General features: G+C 35.4%; 1 protein-coding gene across 1 annotated transcript in view; it reads right to left on the reverse strand.

Annotated features, from left to right (window-relative positions):
- Positions 1 to 1,403: 1,403 nt before the first annotated feature.
- Positions 1,404 to 16,969, reverse strand: part of LOC123524599 (codanin-1-like) — a 64,075-nt gene continuing 48,509 nt past the window's right edge. The window contains exons 10-23 of the mRNA XM_053538889.1: positions 16,630 to 16,855; positions 16,293 to 16,433; positions 15,582 to 15,748; positions 14,180 to 14,258; positions 13,784 to 13,876; positions 11,165 to 11,347; positions 10,498 to 10,698; positions 9,804 to 9,886; positions 7,672 to 7,817; positions 6,618 to 6,844; positions 5,833 to 5,995; positions 4,894 to 5,039; positions 3,551 to 3,658; positions 1,404 to 2,663 (exon numbers count right to left, since the gene is read on the reverse strand). Of these exons, the coding sequence (XP_053394864.1) occupies positions 2,445 to 2,663; positions 3,551 to 3,658; positions 4,894 to 5,039; positions 5,833 to 5,995; positions 6,618 to 6,844; positions 7,672 to 7,817; positions 9,804 to 9,886; positions 10,498 to 10,698; positions 11,165 to 11,347; positions 13,784 to 13,876; positions 14,180 to 14,258; positions 15,582 to 15,748; positions 16,293 to 16,433; positions 16,630 to 16,855 (2,182 nt within the window). The 3' untranslated portion in view covers positions 1,404 to 2,444. The remainder of the gene's footprint in view (positions 2,664 to 3,550; positions 3,659 to 4,893; positions 5,040 to 5,832; positions 5,996 to 6,617; positions 6,845 to 7,671; positions 7,818 to 9,803; positions 9,887 to 10,497; positions 10,699 to 11,164; positions 11,348 to 13,783; positions 13,877 to 14,179; positions 14,259 to 15,581; positions 15,749 to 16,292; positions 16,434 to 16,629; positions 16,856 to 16,969) is intronic.

Below are 16,969 nucleotides of genomic sequence, written 5' to 3' on the forward strand. Positions count from 1 at the left end.
ATAATTTCCTAGATGTTATAATTATTAATTATGCTTATAAATAGTTTCCTTGTTAAAATAAATTTTTGTAAATATGCAGTAAAGGAAATAAAAAAGACGAACTACGCTGTGTTTCGTTCATACAGTATTTTAAAAGATTAAAATAATGTCGGCTGCCAGAGATTTTCCTTACATTGAATAAAATATTTATTATCATGCTAATTGTGACGTATCAGTTTCATCGGATGATGATTCTGACGATGAAATTTCATTATCAGAGAAATGAATGCTCGGAAAATGTAAGTTTTAGAAAGCTGAAATATTCGTACACTTACATCGCATTAAATTAAATGGTTAAAAATAACACAGCAAAACATGTTTCATACACAACAATGTGTGTAAGTAAACGCTTTTTGTAAATTTAATAATTCTTCAAAGATGGGTGTAAATATTACAACTTAACTGTCTCAGTGCGTGTCACACAACGTTTGTGTACATGTTTAGAAATCAATTATACATCAAAACAAACCATCGATATTCCCTCAAAAAAGGGTGTTAATTTTGAGTAATGCTGATGTAAATACTCTGTAATAATAATGCATTTATATTTATTGGAATTTAATGGGTTTACATGTGAAAAAAAAGTAATAAAATGTTCAAATATTTATTAAACGCCAATAGGTGTGTAAAATGGTGAATGTTTTGAAGTGAAATTATTACATTTTGTATTCTATTTGGATATAAGTTACGGACGAAAGTGGATATATATAAATATTTGTTAAAACTTGGAAGATTTTATAAGTATAGTTTGATTTACATCCATGTCAATAATATTTCCATGTATGATTTCATTTGACTGCATGCGAGTGTGATTATGATAAGATGAGATGATATTCTTCGACGTCAGGTAGTAATTCTTATCTCGCCGCAGCACGTATATTATGATATCGGCCTCAGGGAGTTAAGAGTACTAAATTGCCTTCAACTTTGTCTAAATTAAAAGGAATGACATGATTTACAAAGGTCCGACAATAGAAAATGTGAAACGCACAAATATCTGCCTTGTACTTTTCAGTTCGGCATGTATGCATATATCTTTTTCTGAGTTGCCATTTATTTTCATTTCAGTTTTTTACTCCACATTATTCAGCTAAGTGATTTACCCCAGAGCTTCCGTCTGATTTAACAAATGTGCAAAGTACCAAAAGTAAGCATTGTCTGGGGCAAGCATAGACCCAAGAAATGTGAAAAATCCATATACTACCAATATAGTTCATTGTAGGCAGCATGGAGAATGAGTTGTAAAATTCTTAAATATGTTACATAACAGCAGCATGTTTAACCCAACTGGTGTTACGGAAATGGACATTCCATTTTAACGTGCTGTAACTTCACATCTTCCCTAAATAACAAATCACAAGAAATCTCCCTTTACAATTTATTATTTATATAATTCACAAAATGAGATTATAATTATCACAGAACATCTGGTATCAATGAATTACCTTAACATCTATATACAAATGAAAGACATGACACTTCTAATGCACCAAGAATACATACTGAAATATGCATATGTAAAGATGTTTTTGTCAATTTCAAAAAAATTCCTCTATCAAGAATCATTTATTGAAACTGAAAACAGTTCAATGCTCAACACTTATTTTTGTGTGAAATGTATCCAAAGTTGCAATACAGGAATTAGTTCAGGCATGGGCTGGCACCTGTGTAATATCATAGATCTCTGGGAAGCTTGTTAACACAAAAATAGCAATGGCAAATACAAATATGGCTGTAAAAATGAACACAAGTCTCGTTTTAGAACACATAATGGTGACAAACTGACAGCAGGAAAGAACTGAGTCTTCATGGCACTTCTTGGTATATAAGTAACTTCAAATTCTTTCACTGTCCTGACAGCCAACATCATTTCTTTGCCTCACCAAGAAAATATTTAACTGTATAGAGCAAAGAAGTAGGTTCAATATTTTTTTGCTAAGGTAATGAATTTCAAGATGGTAATCACAGACTTGTGGTCCTTTAAGTATTGTTTCACAAGCTGTACTATCTTGTCCTTCAAGATCCTTTAAATTAACATGAAGTCAAACTTGTCATCAAACAAATGAATCGAAGTCTAAATATTGCTTTAAACATTACACAAACATTTTCTTTATTCATGAACTCGATGTTTGATCAAGTATTTCAATGATTTAACCATTAAATTTTCTGTTCTGCAGCCATACTAGCTTATAAGTAACAAAAGTTTACATGGCAAATGCAGCAGCTAATATGTAAGCCGACCACCTTACTGTTTTGTATAGTAAGGACCTACTGTCAACTGATGATTGACATTTTCAGTATAAAAAATCCTAAAACATTACTTTTTGCGTTTCCTGTAAATACCCACTTACGGTATGATGCTGGACCCTGGAATCTTAATCATATAACCCTACAATCTTCAAGTATCATATATTTAACTGATTCATGTCATTTTCTAGATCTTTCACATGGTCAGAGACGCCTAAAACTTCCAGTATCATTGTTGCCTCCTTACTCTTCTCTCCAGGTAACCTGTTATACAACACTTCAAGACAAGCACCAAGTGTCTCAGCTCTCTCAAATTCCGGGACCTCCTTCACAAGTGAACACAAACAATGGCACAGTCCTAACAGGAGTTCTTCATTCTGTAAAAATATAGAAATCTTGTGACACTGGCCTGCATTGTCTATTATAGAAGAATATAAATACTGTCCCTCTAAGTTGCTAAAATTAAGTTGTGAACACAATGTCTGCTAGAAGTGTTCCACTGCCATTCAACAAATTCTTTCACATTATAGAGTTTTACTCATTTCTGAAAACAAAAGATTTAAGGATAACATGGTGTAACAGGCCTCAATTTCACCAAAAGCGTACATACAATTTGATAATGTACGCTTTAAAAATGTTGAACGATAGAAATAAGGTGCGTATTGACAAGTTTTATAGCGACAGAAGTTCTCAAAAATTTCCTTTAGATTACCTCCCCTGATAATTTTTTTTCATGAGTTGTCTCCCCTGAAAACTACAAAAAAAGTGATTTTCTCCTTTTCCCCAAGGGGAATTTTATATTTCTTTTTGACAATTGTATCAGAATCATACAATGCAGCTTTCTACTGCAAAATTTTCTCGAAACTAAAGTTCAGATTCTCACAATCAAAGAAATTATATATTTCCCATAGGCATCAGTGTAAACTTCAATACCGATTATCTCCCCTAAAAATGATACAATTTGAAAAGTCTCTTGGTGAAAAGTTTTTAATTTTGAATGTCTTTAAAGTGACAAAATTTCATTTAAATATTACCATTTAGTTACAAGATATGAAATATGGCTATTACACCATGTTATCCTTAACAAGGAAACTGGCTGCTTACAAATAAATCCTTATTCTTGTCATATTTTAAAATTTACAGCATTTTTTGTGATCACCTCCCTTAAAAGAAAAACATTTTTAACCAGCAAGCTTACTTTCATCTTAAAGTAATTTTCTGTTTTACAGAAAAAAATCTGGAAATATAAGTATATACTATATACCTGTACATTTGGAATGAATTTAAGACCAGTTTCCTGTATCAGGCTAGGTTTGATAATATCCTCTCTGAACAACAGCAACAGTAACTTCGTGTATTCTTCCCATATAAACTGAAAAGTGCAGTATTTCAATAAAATCAAAATGGTTTTTATGAAAGACCCACATAACATTTTAATTCAAAAATATTTCTCAATTAACAACTGATTTTTACAATGTGTTAGGTTTCACACAGAAAGAATACATTTCACTTGTGAAACAATATAAGTCTCCAGAACGGAAACAGAAGGAAATTTGTATTTATCACCAAGGAAAACGAAAAGAAACTAGAGATGCTTTTGAGAAAAGTACATGTCTCCCTCAACTGCCCATATGAAAAATGTCTAGTTTCTCTAGATGGTTTAGACGAGTGGATCCAATTAGATGGTCTGGATGAGTGGATCTAATCAGTATTTCAAGGTCCATAATTCAAAAGTGCCTGGGCAGATTTGGCTAGTTATCGAACTTGGCTGAGGTCTTATGGTCAAACACATTTGTTCAAGTTCGGTGAAGATCGGATGAGAAATATTCGACTTGGAGAGCAGAAAAGAGTAACAGGCTGATATTTTGGTAATTCAAGGGCCATAACTCCAAAATGCTTGGACCGATTTGGCTAGTTATCGAACTTGGCTGAGGTCTCGTGGTCAAACACATTTTGTACAAGTTTGGTGAAGATCGGATGAGAAATGTAAGACTTATAGTGCGGACAAGAGTAAAACGGCCCATTTTTTGGTAATTCAAGGGTCGTAAGTTCAAAATGCCTGGACCGATTTGGCTAGTTATCGAACTTGGCTGAGGTCTCATGGTCAAACACATTTTGTTTAAGTTTGGTGAAGATCAGATGAGAAATGTTCGACTTTGAGTCCGGACAAGAGTAAAAAGACTGATTTTTGGTAATTCAAGGGCCATAACTCCAATATGCCCGGACCAATTTGGCTAGTTATCGAACTTGGTCGAGGTCTTATGGTCAAACATATTTTGTTTAAGTTTGGTGAAAATTGGATGAGAAATGTTCAACTTAAAGTGTGGACAAGCTTTGTGACAGACACACACAGACTGGAGTAAATCAATATGTCTCCCACACCACTGTGTGGTGGGAGCCATAATAAACAAGTAACAGTAAATATGCCTTAAAAATGTAAAATTACCATAACATTTCCTTTAAGAAACAAATGAAAGATAAACATGCATGAATCATTCTCTTTTACGAAAAATGCTAAATGGCATCTTATATCACTTGGGCAATTTGTTGCTGTTTTTGAGATTTTCAAGACCCGGTACATGTATATAATTACATGATAAATTCTACCTGTGGTTTCTCTACTGTTTGTATCATAAACACAATCCTTCCAGAGAACACTAAGTTAAGAGTTGCTACGTCATTGAGACATGATTTCCACAGCTTGATGCATGTATCTATCAATGTTCTTGTGTAGGAAGTTGGCTGGTGTATCACTGAAAATAACAAATAATTTTCTTCAATCTGTTATACTTTAAAGACTCTTCCTATAGTATTGTTAGTATGTTGTACCTAATGGAGACTAGTATACATTTCTTGTATGGTACAGGATATGTTTCGTAGGTAGCTCTGTTTATTTCGCCGATAATTTGCGGAGTCTAAGATAAATTGGATTCTGTATCAAAAATATTGCAATGCAATAAAAAGCTGAAAACCAGTCTGCCAAGTATATGCACTGTGTCAAAGCTTTACAGCAGACTGAAAATGAAAGTTGAAGAAAGGAAAATCATTATTTCAATTTAAATTTCTGCACTGTCAAAAATGTGCAAGTATATGGAAAAACTACGCTCATTTTTCACTGATATTTTAATGTGTGAGTGGTAAATTTGAGTCATGGCAGGTCCCAGTGGGGCTTGAATCTCTGACTTCCCATTCCAAAAGCATATAGGACTATTATGCACAGTTTTATATGTGCAACAATAAACATTTCTTATGTGGCACGACCGTCCCCTATTATTTTGTTTGGTTGATTTCTATCTGTTCAACTATAGAGTTTACCAGATAACTTCTTTATACAACAGATGTTTCAGTAAGTGATGGGTCAAAATCATTTCTAGCAGAGCAAGCAACTCAACTCATACATCATAAAACAACATAGTAGTCTGTGCAGGACTTCATTCTTTATAGGAAATGTCTAAATCCATTTTCTTTGACAGTAAACGAAATTCAATACAAACTGCTGAATACAATAAGCCAATCATTAAATCAGACACATGATGACAGACTTACACAATGAAATAACCAGTTCTACTGTGAGTTGTGTGAAGGATCGGTGTACAGAAGGTAGGATGTCCTGCCTATGTTCCATTGTCTGCTTCACCTCTCCTAGAATATTAGATATCTTCTCGTCAGGTAGGGACCAGCCACGCAATGTCATATTCTTTATACAGTCCTGAAAATGGAACATATTAACTTTGAAACAAACCCTTTTATAATGTAGCAGACATCGGAGTTTGACAACAATAGTGGAGGAGAAAATCAATTACATGTATTAGAATCTATATAGGTAAAAAAATCAGGATTCTTTGTAACGATTTCAGTATTATCACAGATTATCCTGAAACATTAAAACATGTGAAAGAATAACGAAATCAACAAGAGTATTGCCTACCACTCAGATTTCCTACCAGAAGGGACTTTTGTCATATATTTGCTGCCATAGGAACCACATTTTTTCAACGAAAATAACTGAAGGACCTGCATATTCTCCAAGCAATCAACAATTTTTAAAACATTTAATATAATCTCATGTACTTTCAAACTTTACATTTTGTGACAGGTGGCAGCAAACTATACGATCCCTCTGGTGAAACACTGATAAGAGACTAATAACCCAAGGCTTTCGGGTATGTTGTAGTCTTACAGTTTTAATGTTTAATATAATCAAAGTCTTAATAAATCAAATTCTGACCGTTGCTAAGCAATAGGGGATAAAAAATATGCTTCAATTAAATGAAAAACACTGAATGCAAGTTAAGTGTGTAAATACAATGTGTTGATCAAGATGAAAGTACCTTAAATTCAATAAGAATTTCTGAGGGATGCTTCAGTGTTTCATCATGAGTCACTGGTAACAGAGAATCAGTCATGTGACCTGTTTCTCCAGACTGTGTCCTTGTTTTGTTTTCAGCAGACTGTGTTACAGATTTGTTGCCTGGACTCGGTATATCCTTTAGGTTGGAGGAGCTCATAGACTTTGTCAACTTCTCTAAATCAGGCATAATCTCTGTCTGATACATGGCTGAAAAGACAGTAAAGGGAAGTTATTGTGAGACCTATAAACATACATCAAATATGACAATGGAGTTGAAGAATACACTGATATACATGTAGAATCACATGATGATGCAGCTACATGCTTGTCCCTTAAAGCATATTCACATAAAGTCCTGGTTTTTCTCTATCCTGTCAAAATAGTAACTAGTATTGTGTTTTGTAATAGTTTATCTAAGTGTTATACAACATTAAGGACATTACCAACTCAGTTTCCTTTATGTAACTTAATTCATCACAAGAAATACCAGTAATTTTAAACACTAAAGTAAGATGCAGTCTCCACTTTCACAAAAGAACAATCACTCTTGGAAGGACATTCTCCTAGCCTCTTAATCATAGCGCTCAACTCTCATTTCAGTCCAGGGGGAATATTTCTAATGGAACTGCATTTATCAAGGAAAAGAAATTCTTCAAAATAATATTCTTATACTCTTATATTACTGTCCTTGAATACTTTAAGCTATTAATGATACAGTATATATACTTCAGTCCTTGTGGTTACCGTACTCAAAAATACAAGAGATAACCACAAATTTTAAACTACCATCTAATATTCTATTTAGTCATTGAGCAATGACCATAATACTAATCATGTTTCTACACTGAAAGTATTAGCACACATAACCTATTTTACTTACATAAACCTGAAGCTTCTAATTCTATGTTTTGACTTTCATACTCTTTTTTTCTGTTCTTTTAAACATAATATGATGAAATGTCAAGGTTACTTGCACATTTTTGACATCATTCAAAACAGAGCGAGTAAGTTGGTAATAGCAAATGCAATTGTACCTGTTGAGATATGTTTATTCAACCAATTGATGACTTTCTCCTCAGCAATTCTTTCTGATATTTTAGAAGCCATTTCTAGTACAACTTTAGACTGGTCATCAGGTAACAACATTGTCAACAAGACTGGTATCCTGTTCAGGCAGTACCTAAAATAAGAATTGTATGTTTTCAAAACTAACTGCTGAATTTTCATTCAAATCCCACCAACAGTATAAAGTAGTGACAGTCCTGATTTTTTTTTTAAACAAGAGGACCATGATGGTCCTGAATCGCTCACCTCTTCCCACATGACCCAGTTTTGAGTATGACGTCGTTTTTTCTATTATTTGACATAGTGATCTAGTCTTTGAGCTCATGTGACCCAGTTTTGAACTTGACCTAGATTTTATCAAGATAAAAATTCTGACCAATTTTCATAAAGATCCATTGAAAAATATGGTTAGAGCAGGTTTTTCTATTATTTGTCCTACTGACCTAGTTTTCGAAGGAACGTGACCCTGTTTTGAACTTTATCTAGATATCATCAAGGTGAACATTCTCACTAATTTTCATGAAGATCTCATGAAAAATATGGCCTCTAGAGAGGTCACAAGGTTTTTCTATTTTTATACCTACTGGCCTAGTTTTTGACCGCACGTGGCCCAGTTTCAAAACTGACCTAGACATCATCAAGGTGAACATTCAGATCAATTTTCATGAAGATCCATTGAAAAATAAGGCATCTAGAGAGGTCAAAAGATTTTAATAATTTTAGACCTACTGACCTAGTTTTGGACTGCAGCTGACCCAGTTTCAAACTTGACCTAGATATCATCAAGATGAACAATCAGACCAACTTTCATACAAATCCCATGAAAAGTATGGCCTCTAGAGAGGTCACAAGGTTTTTTCATTATTTGACCTACTGACCTAGTTAACATTAAGACCAATTTTTATGGAGATCCCATGAAAAATATGGCATTTAGAGAGATCACAAGGTTTTTCTATTATTTGACCTACTGACCTAGTTTTTGACCAAAGTTGACCCACTTTCGAACTTGACCTAGATATCATCAAGATGAACATTCAGACCAACTTTCATACAGATCCCATGAAAAATATGGCCTCTAGAGAGGTCACAAGGTTTTCTATTATTTGACCTATTGACCTACTTTTTGATGGCACGTGACCCACTTTCGAAATTGACCTAGATATCATCAAGGTGAACATTCTGACCAATTTTCATGAAGATCTCATGAAATATATGGCCTCTAGAGAGGTCACAAGGTTTTTCTATTTTTAGACCTACTGACCTAGTTTTTGACCACACGTGACCCAGTTTCGAACTTGATCTAGATATCATCAAGATGAACATTCAGACCAATTTTCATACAGATCCCATGAAAAATATGGCCTTTCGAGAGGTCACAAGGTTTTTCTATTATTTGACCTATTGACCTAGTTTTTGATGGCACATGACCCAGTTTCAAACTTGACCTAGATATCATCAAGATGAACGTTCACCAATTTTCATGAAGATCTTGTGAAATATATGGCCTCTAGAGAGGTCAGAAGGTTTTTCTATTTTTAGACCTACTGACCTAGTTTTTGAAGGCATGTGACCCAGTTTCGAACCTGACCTGGATATCATCAAGGTGAACATTCTGACCAATTTTCATGAAGATCTTGTGAAATATATGGCCTCTAGAAAGGTCAGAAGGTTTTTCTATTTTTAGACCTACTGACCTAGTTTTTGATGGCACGTGACCTAGTTTCGAACTTGACCCAGATATCATCAAGATGAACATTCTGACCAACTTTCATAAAGATCCCGTGAAAACTTTGACCTCTAGAGATGTCACAAGGAAAAGTTTACGCACGGATGACGGACGCTGCGCGATCACAAAAGCTCACCTTGTCACTTCGTGACGAAGTGACAGGTGAGCTAAAAATGACCATTAAGGGGCCATAACTCTGCAAATAGTAATCCAAAACATATGTTAACAATATGCACAACAAGGTTTTATAGCAATCATTTCAAAAGTTGGATAAAACATTTCAAGCAGAAGCACATGCAAGAATCTATATAGACTTAATATATAATAATCAAAGAGTTCCGAAAACACATAAGACTGTACTTATATTGTACTTACTTTGGAGCTTCAGTAAGAACACTGGTTCTAACTTTGGTGTATAACTCCTGTGCAACTCTGTTTGTTACTTGTAACACTCTGTCCTGAAAAGTAAGAATTGACCACTGTTTTTACCAGGATCAACTACACTAGTTTGCTAAGCAATGGTGTCTGTGTGTACATGCGTGCGGGTGTGCATTTGGGTTCTGCGTTGTTTTTTTTCCAACAATTTTTCAGTCATATAAACAATCGTGTCAACTTGTAGCAGTGAGCACAATGCCCAACTTTTTATTGCTGCCTCACTGGAATATCATGCCACAGACATGTGACATGATGTCCTACCCAGACACTGGGCTGACCAGTCCTAGCACTATCCTCTTAATGCCGAGCGCCAAGCAAGGAAGCTACTAGTACCACTTTTTACTTATTTTGTTTGATGTGGCCAGGGATCGAACCCATGACCTCCTACAGCCTAAAACACCTGCCTGTATTAAAGTGTATTTTGCCTTCGAATAAAAAATACAGTTCCTAACTTTTATTTTAAGAATCTTTAAATCCTAGAAAAAAATCATAGACATCAGAAAAAATAAATGTAGTTTAAAATTCTTTCTGAAATTTTTGTATCTAAAGCAGCAATATTAGCCATCTGTATACACTGCTTTCCTTCAAAGGAACAACCCTAATACAACAGTAAGTTTTGTGTAGACTGGCTTACTTTCATTTTGCTGGTAGGAGAACCCTCAGGTAGACTGTGCATCTGTTTTATAACTCTCTCCTTCCCATCTACTAGTGATTCTTGCAATAACGTTGCTCGGAAATTCTTGATGAAGTTTGATGCTGTCCTATCTGCCACAAAGTCAATAACTCTCTTCATTGATGCTGGGTGGTTGTGGAAAAAATTCTCCTCCATTTGTAACTTAAAATAAGTTAAAGAACATACTAGGTGTTCAAAGTGACAACATGCAATAAATCTTTCTATCAAGCCTGACCAATTTATACTATTCACATAGTGTTGTATATATCCTAAAAATTGATAACATCCCACAACAGAGGTTGACCACCAAATCTTTACAATTCAATGTCAAATCTCATTACCTTTTCATTATCCACTTTAGAAAAGACTCAGTTTGCAATCTTTTTGCTTGATTGTGTCTTATGCTTCTAAATGACCTCCCTCTAGATTTATTTCATTAATATAACAAGGTATGCAGAAGCATAGTGAAATCTGAGGACACTAACTCAAGATTCACTGAGACCTCAAATGCGCCTCTGACATCAGAAATGCAACCAGTACAAGTTTTTTAATGAGCAGATTTGAAAGACTCCATAATCTTTCATTACAATCAGTCTTTTATTAGCATCAATTAAGACACACAACATACCTGTAGCTGTCTGTCTGTGAGTGATTTCTGTACAGGTATATCAGCTGATATAGGTGTGATCTTTCTAACATTGGTCACCTTACTACTGCTGCCTACAGCAAAGTCAACCAGCAATGTCTTCAGTTCCCCAACGTAAGGACAACACTTGTAAAACAGTGTCTGGTCCACAAAGTTCCGGTTGTCCTGTAAATAAAATACAGATTTGTAACAGTCTTGTCAGTACTTGTCTATTTCTTGATTCCCATTGGTAGAACAGACATAAAATCTGTGAAATTTCTTAAGTTAGTCTGACATTAACACAGTGCTCAGCAGGTTAAACTAAAACAAGTGAATGAAGTATTGCCATGCAATACAAAGTCCCCTACTGGAAGGCACCTAATTTTCTCTACTGCAGTATAACATAATGAACTGATACCTGTCAATGATGTATAAACAATATTGTACTATATATACAATATGTTATAACAAAACACTTGGATTAAAATTTATATATATAAAAACCTACAGTTGTTTTCATATTGAATTTTTTTGGCTGATTATAAAAATGTTATCATGTAAGTTATTTATAGTAACAACAAAGGGAAATTAATCTTTTAAAAAAAAAAAAAAAAAAATAAAATAAAAATCTATATAATACAAGTCCACAAGAAACTCTTTACCAGGTAGAGATAGGTCAAAATACACCTAAAAATTGGATGTAACATGCATGCTGTACCACAGAAAAGTGGTCTCGATTTTTGTCTACCGCCAGTAATAAAAAAGTTACAATAAAATCTATTTATAGTAACAACAAAGGGCCATATTTCTAAAAACAAGGGTGCCTCATGGTGGTGAACATTTGGTCCAAGTTACATCAAAATCCCTCCATGCATGAAGAAGAAATGTCCCGTACAAAGTCATTCTTGAATTTGACCTTTGACCTCTAAATATGACCTTAACCTTAGACCTAGGGACCTGGTTCTTGCGCATGACATGTCTCATCCAGGGGAATATTTGTGCCAACTGATATCTAAATCCTGCTTTGCATGACAAAGTTATAGACCGGACAGGAAAAAAATCCTCTTGACCTTTGATCTCAAAGTGTGACCTTGACATTTAGGCAAGGGTATTGGGTGTTGCGCATGACAAATTGTCTCATCATGGGAAACATTTATGCCAAGTAATATTGTAATCCCTTGATGGATGACAGAGTTCCGGATCGGACAGGGCAAAAACCTTATTGACCTTTGACCTCCAATTGTGACCTTGACCTTTGAGCTAAGGGTCTGGGCTTTGCGCATGACATGTTGTCTCATCATGGGGAACATTTGTGCCAAGTAATATTAAAATCCCTTCATGGATGGCAGAGTTATGGACGGGACAGGAAAAAAACTCTGTTGACCTTTGACCCCCAATTGTGACCTTGACCTTTGAGCTAGGGGTCTGGGATTTGCGCATGACACGTCGTCTCATCATGGGGAACACTTGTGCTAAGTGATATTAAAATTCCTTTATGAATGTCAGAGTTATGGACCGGACACGAAACAGACCCTGTTCATGCTATGTTAACATTTGACTGCTAAGTGTGACCTTGACCTTTGAGCTAGGGGTCTGAAAGTTGTGCATGACACATCGTCTTATTATGAGGTACATTTCTGCCAAGTAATATTAGAACCCCTTCATAGATTGGAAAGTTATGGACCGGACAGGAAAAAGGCCTTGTTGACCTTTGACCTCCAATTGTGACCTTGACCTTTAAGCTAGGGGTCCAGGTTTTGCGCATGACACGTCGTCTCCTCATGGGGATCATTTGTGCCAAGTAATATTAAAATATCTTCATGGATGGGAGAGTTATGGACCGGACAGGAAAAAAGCCCTGTTGACCTTTGACCTCCAATTGTGACCTTGACCTTTGAGCTAGGGGTCCGGGATTTGTGCATGACACATCATCTCATCATGGGGAACATTTGTGCCAAGTAATACTAAAATCCCTTCAAGGATGGGAGAGTTGTGGACCGGACAGGAAAAAAGCCCTGTTGACCTTTGACCTCCAATTGTGACCTTGACCTTTGAGCTAGAGGTCCGGGTTTTGCGCATGACACGTCGTCTCATCATGGGGAACATTTGTGCCAAGTAATATTAAAATCCCTTCATGGATGGCAGAGTTATGGACCGGACACGAAATTGCGGACGGACGGACGGACGGACAGACGGACGGACGGACGGAATGACGGAAAAGTGCATTCCTATAGTCCCCGAAACTGGTTTTCAACCAGTAGGGGACTAATAACCAGCCATACGGGTCTAATCCCTAGTCACAGCTGATATCAGTGGAACTGTTTAGTGCCAGGTGATTTACATATTAAATTGATTCTGTTTCTAGATGTATAAGGCAAGACTAGAGGCTGGAGAAGTTTATATGACATCTGCTGTGGCCTTGACTGGAAATACGTTGTTCCATACATTTCAGAATGGGACATGAATCCAAAACCTGCACCTATTTCTGAAACTTTCACCTTTTACCTGTAAGATGGGGCTAAAAATGACTTGTTCAAAACAATGTTGCACTGAACATTTTCCAACTTAGACACCCAGCATAGGATACTTAAGCTATAACAGCAGCTCTTTATAGCCACATACCAGTGAGGCTAGACTAGGAAAATGATCCTGTATTTTCTGTAGAATATTCTCTGGGATCTCCATGAAGAACAATCCATCTGGTATAACAGGATTCTGAAAGCACAAAAATACATAGCCATTTCTGAATGAAGCATACATGTCTGTTGCACAGAATAACAAAGCTTTTAAATAAAATTGTCTCTACCTTAAACAGTAACGGATTATATTTGAATCCAAAATTAGCAAGAAACTAAACAGCTACAATTCTGCTAAGCCACTTATTCAAAGTGTAATTTTAGTAATGTTAGCAAAGACCTGCAAAACTGGGTCAAATATTTTATCACAATGTCAGAATGTGTATCACAGAAGTAAAAAAAAAAAACACTTTAAAAACTGTTAAGACCAACGAGAAAATACCTCCAGTAGCCAACTCATCATAGCTACCACCATTAGGTTCCCATAACACATCTCATCCTGTAGCTGGGACCATACATATCTGTTGGTAAATATCATCAGTATTAGTCACTTATTGTATTTTTTGTCAAGTCACATCAACAACTAAATACATTTTAGTAGTGAAGGAGAATTCCAGTGCCTGTAGAAGTTGTTTTCAGGTGTAAGTTGGCAATCTTGTAATAAAAGTTAAAACCATCTTTTTCTTGTGAGCACTGTCTAGCAGGGCTCAATTCTACAGGAGTAGGACAGGTAACTTAAATAAGTATGTTACATAGCACTGACATGATAAAAATATCAGTTTAAAAGGGGCTTTATTTCATTTAACTTTTTTCAGTAATAGATAGAAAGGCTTTTAAGTACTGAAAGTGTATATGAATCGCGTAGACAAATTTTCGCAGAACGGTACATTTTCGGCATCGTAGATATATTCGCGCAATTTTGATTTGCAGAGACATATGCTTAAAATCATAAATTGGCGCACAGCAAAATATCCACTTAAGGGAGGCTATTACAAGATTTTTAAAACATGGACGATTCGGGACAACATCATGGACCAGTCATAGGTACATAAGTCATGACTGATAGTTAATAGACGTAACACTTGTGTTTCAATCAACACCTATATATACAAACAATCAAAGGGGTATTGATTATAGTCAACATCTGTCAAGCATTGTCCAAAATTATGCAAACAAAAATACCTGGCAGTTTATAAAAGAATTGAATTGAAAACTGATTAAATCAAGAATAGAAATTATATCTGAATAGCGAATGTTTTCACAGCTGATAGAAAGTCATCTAATGATCAGTTAATCATCTCGTTTGCCAAGATTTGACTGTTTTGAATGCCATATTTGACACTTTTTATTTGTACATGTTTGCAAGTGTTTTGGTAAAACATAACATGAAACAACAATTGTTTATTTTCTTTCAATAATCTAATACATTACAAAAACTAACAAGTTGTTTATATTCATTATATACATGAAGGTACAAATGTATAATGACAGCTCATGCATACTTTTACAGACTAGAAGGAGATGGTCCACAAAAATATGACCTCTCAGTAAAAATTTGTGCAGAAATAATCATGGTAATCATGAATTCGCGGACTGCCGATCACCGCGAATATCGTGAAAATTTCTACACTTACAGTACGCTACTTACATCTGTTGCATAGATCTTCATACATCAATTTTTCACTGCTTCAAAAAGTCATTTTCTTTAGTTATTTAGAACATAGTCTATGAAACAGTCTAGCCCACCATACACTAGAGCTAAAGACATCTTTTGTGCCCTGAATTAATCAGAAATGTACCTTTTTAACTAAGTTATTATGTCTATGAACATTTTAGTTACAAACCTATGTATATAAAGGAGAAGATAGAGGACAGTCTGGTAGTGATCTAGCCTTGGTGCTAGTGGATCCATCATAGACAGGCACTCTACCACCCAGGGTATTGTCAGACACAAGGTACCTCTGGTAATGGCTGATATCAGACACTCCAGCAGGTCTATAGAAGGCTGATGCTGTAAAGTAGAAAATAGGTCTAAATCAAGATGATTTACTGTCAAAATGTTTTCTTTGAATTAACCATTTTAGAACAACAATATTTGAGCCGTGCCATGAGAAAACCAACATAGCGGCTTTGCGACTAGCATGGATCCAGACCAGCCTGCGCATCCGCGCAATCTGGTCAGGATCCATGCTGTTCGCTAACAGTTTATCCAATTCCAATAGGCTTTAAAAGCGAACAGCATGGAGCCTGACCAGACTGCGCGGATGCGCAGGCTGGTCTGGATCCATGCTGGTCGCACACCCACTATGTTGGTTTTCTCATGGCACGGCTCATTTCAATTCTGTTAAATTCTGCCAGTATGCAATTGCTGAGCACTTCTAATGTCTCAAAACTTGTCACGGTATGTGAAATACATGTACTTTATCATATGAAAAGTGTGCATCAATGAAAAGTAACAACAGTCAAAGTTTGTACTTAAAAATATCATACCCTAACTTTATTGCTGTCTGTGTAAAGCCCATGTGACTACTTTCTATCACTAAGTTATAAAATACCTTATTTCTGATGGTTATATATGTAGTCTCCATACTGTCTGGCATTCTATCAGGAGACCGGTATGGTAGAAATGTAACAAAACCTAGAAACTTGCCAACCAGTCTTACACTCAACAGCACTGTAACAAACATCTCCTTTTCCTGAAAAGTATGAAAACACTGTCAATATCAAAGAAATTATTTAGCTTTCTGTGAATTTTCTCTTATTCTGTTTTCCAATATCTCAGTCTCTATATTGTACAACTTATTTATTTTTCAATTTGCTGTTGTTTTTTCTCCTACTTGGGCATAAACTGATTTTAAACAATAAATGTTTCTATTTTCCATGACACTTTACCTCATCATCACCATTAGAAGTAGGGGCATCTTCCTCATCATGGTTTGTGAAGGTGGTTTCATTTAGCTCGAGAACCTTCGCCGAGAATGTATCACATAAATGTTGGTTCAGCATCGGACAACATGCTACCACAATAAAGTCACGGAAAAATTCTTGGATCCCTGGGAAAGAAGGGTTTGGACAAGGACCACCAAAACTTAACGGTTTTATAAAGCGTTCTTGCAATCTGAAACAAAATAAAACAATAAATTAATACTTGTAAGGAACTTCTATGAATAAAAACAAATTCTTATTGTGTCAAAATGCTGGAAATCTTAAATATTGTTTACGTATAAAACAC

The sequence above is a fragment of the Mercenaria mercenaria genome, chromosome 1 (assembly GCF_021730395.1).
Source record: "Mercenaria mercenaria strain notata chromosome 1, MADL_Memer_1, whole genome shotgun sequence".
Classification (NCBI taxonomy): domain Eukaryota; kingdom Metazoa; phylum Mollusca; class Bivalvia; order Venerida; family Veneridae; genus Mercenaria; species Mercenaria mercenaria.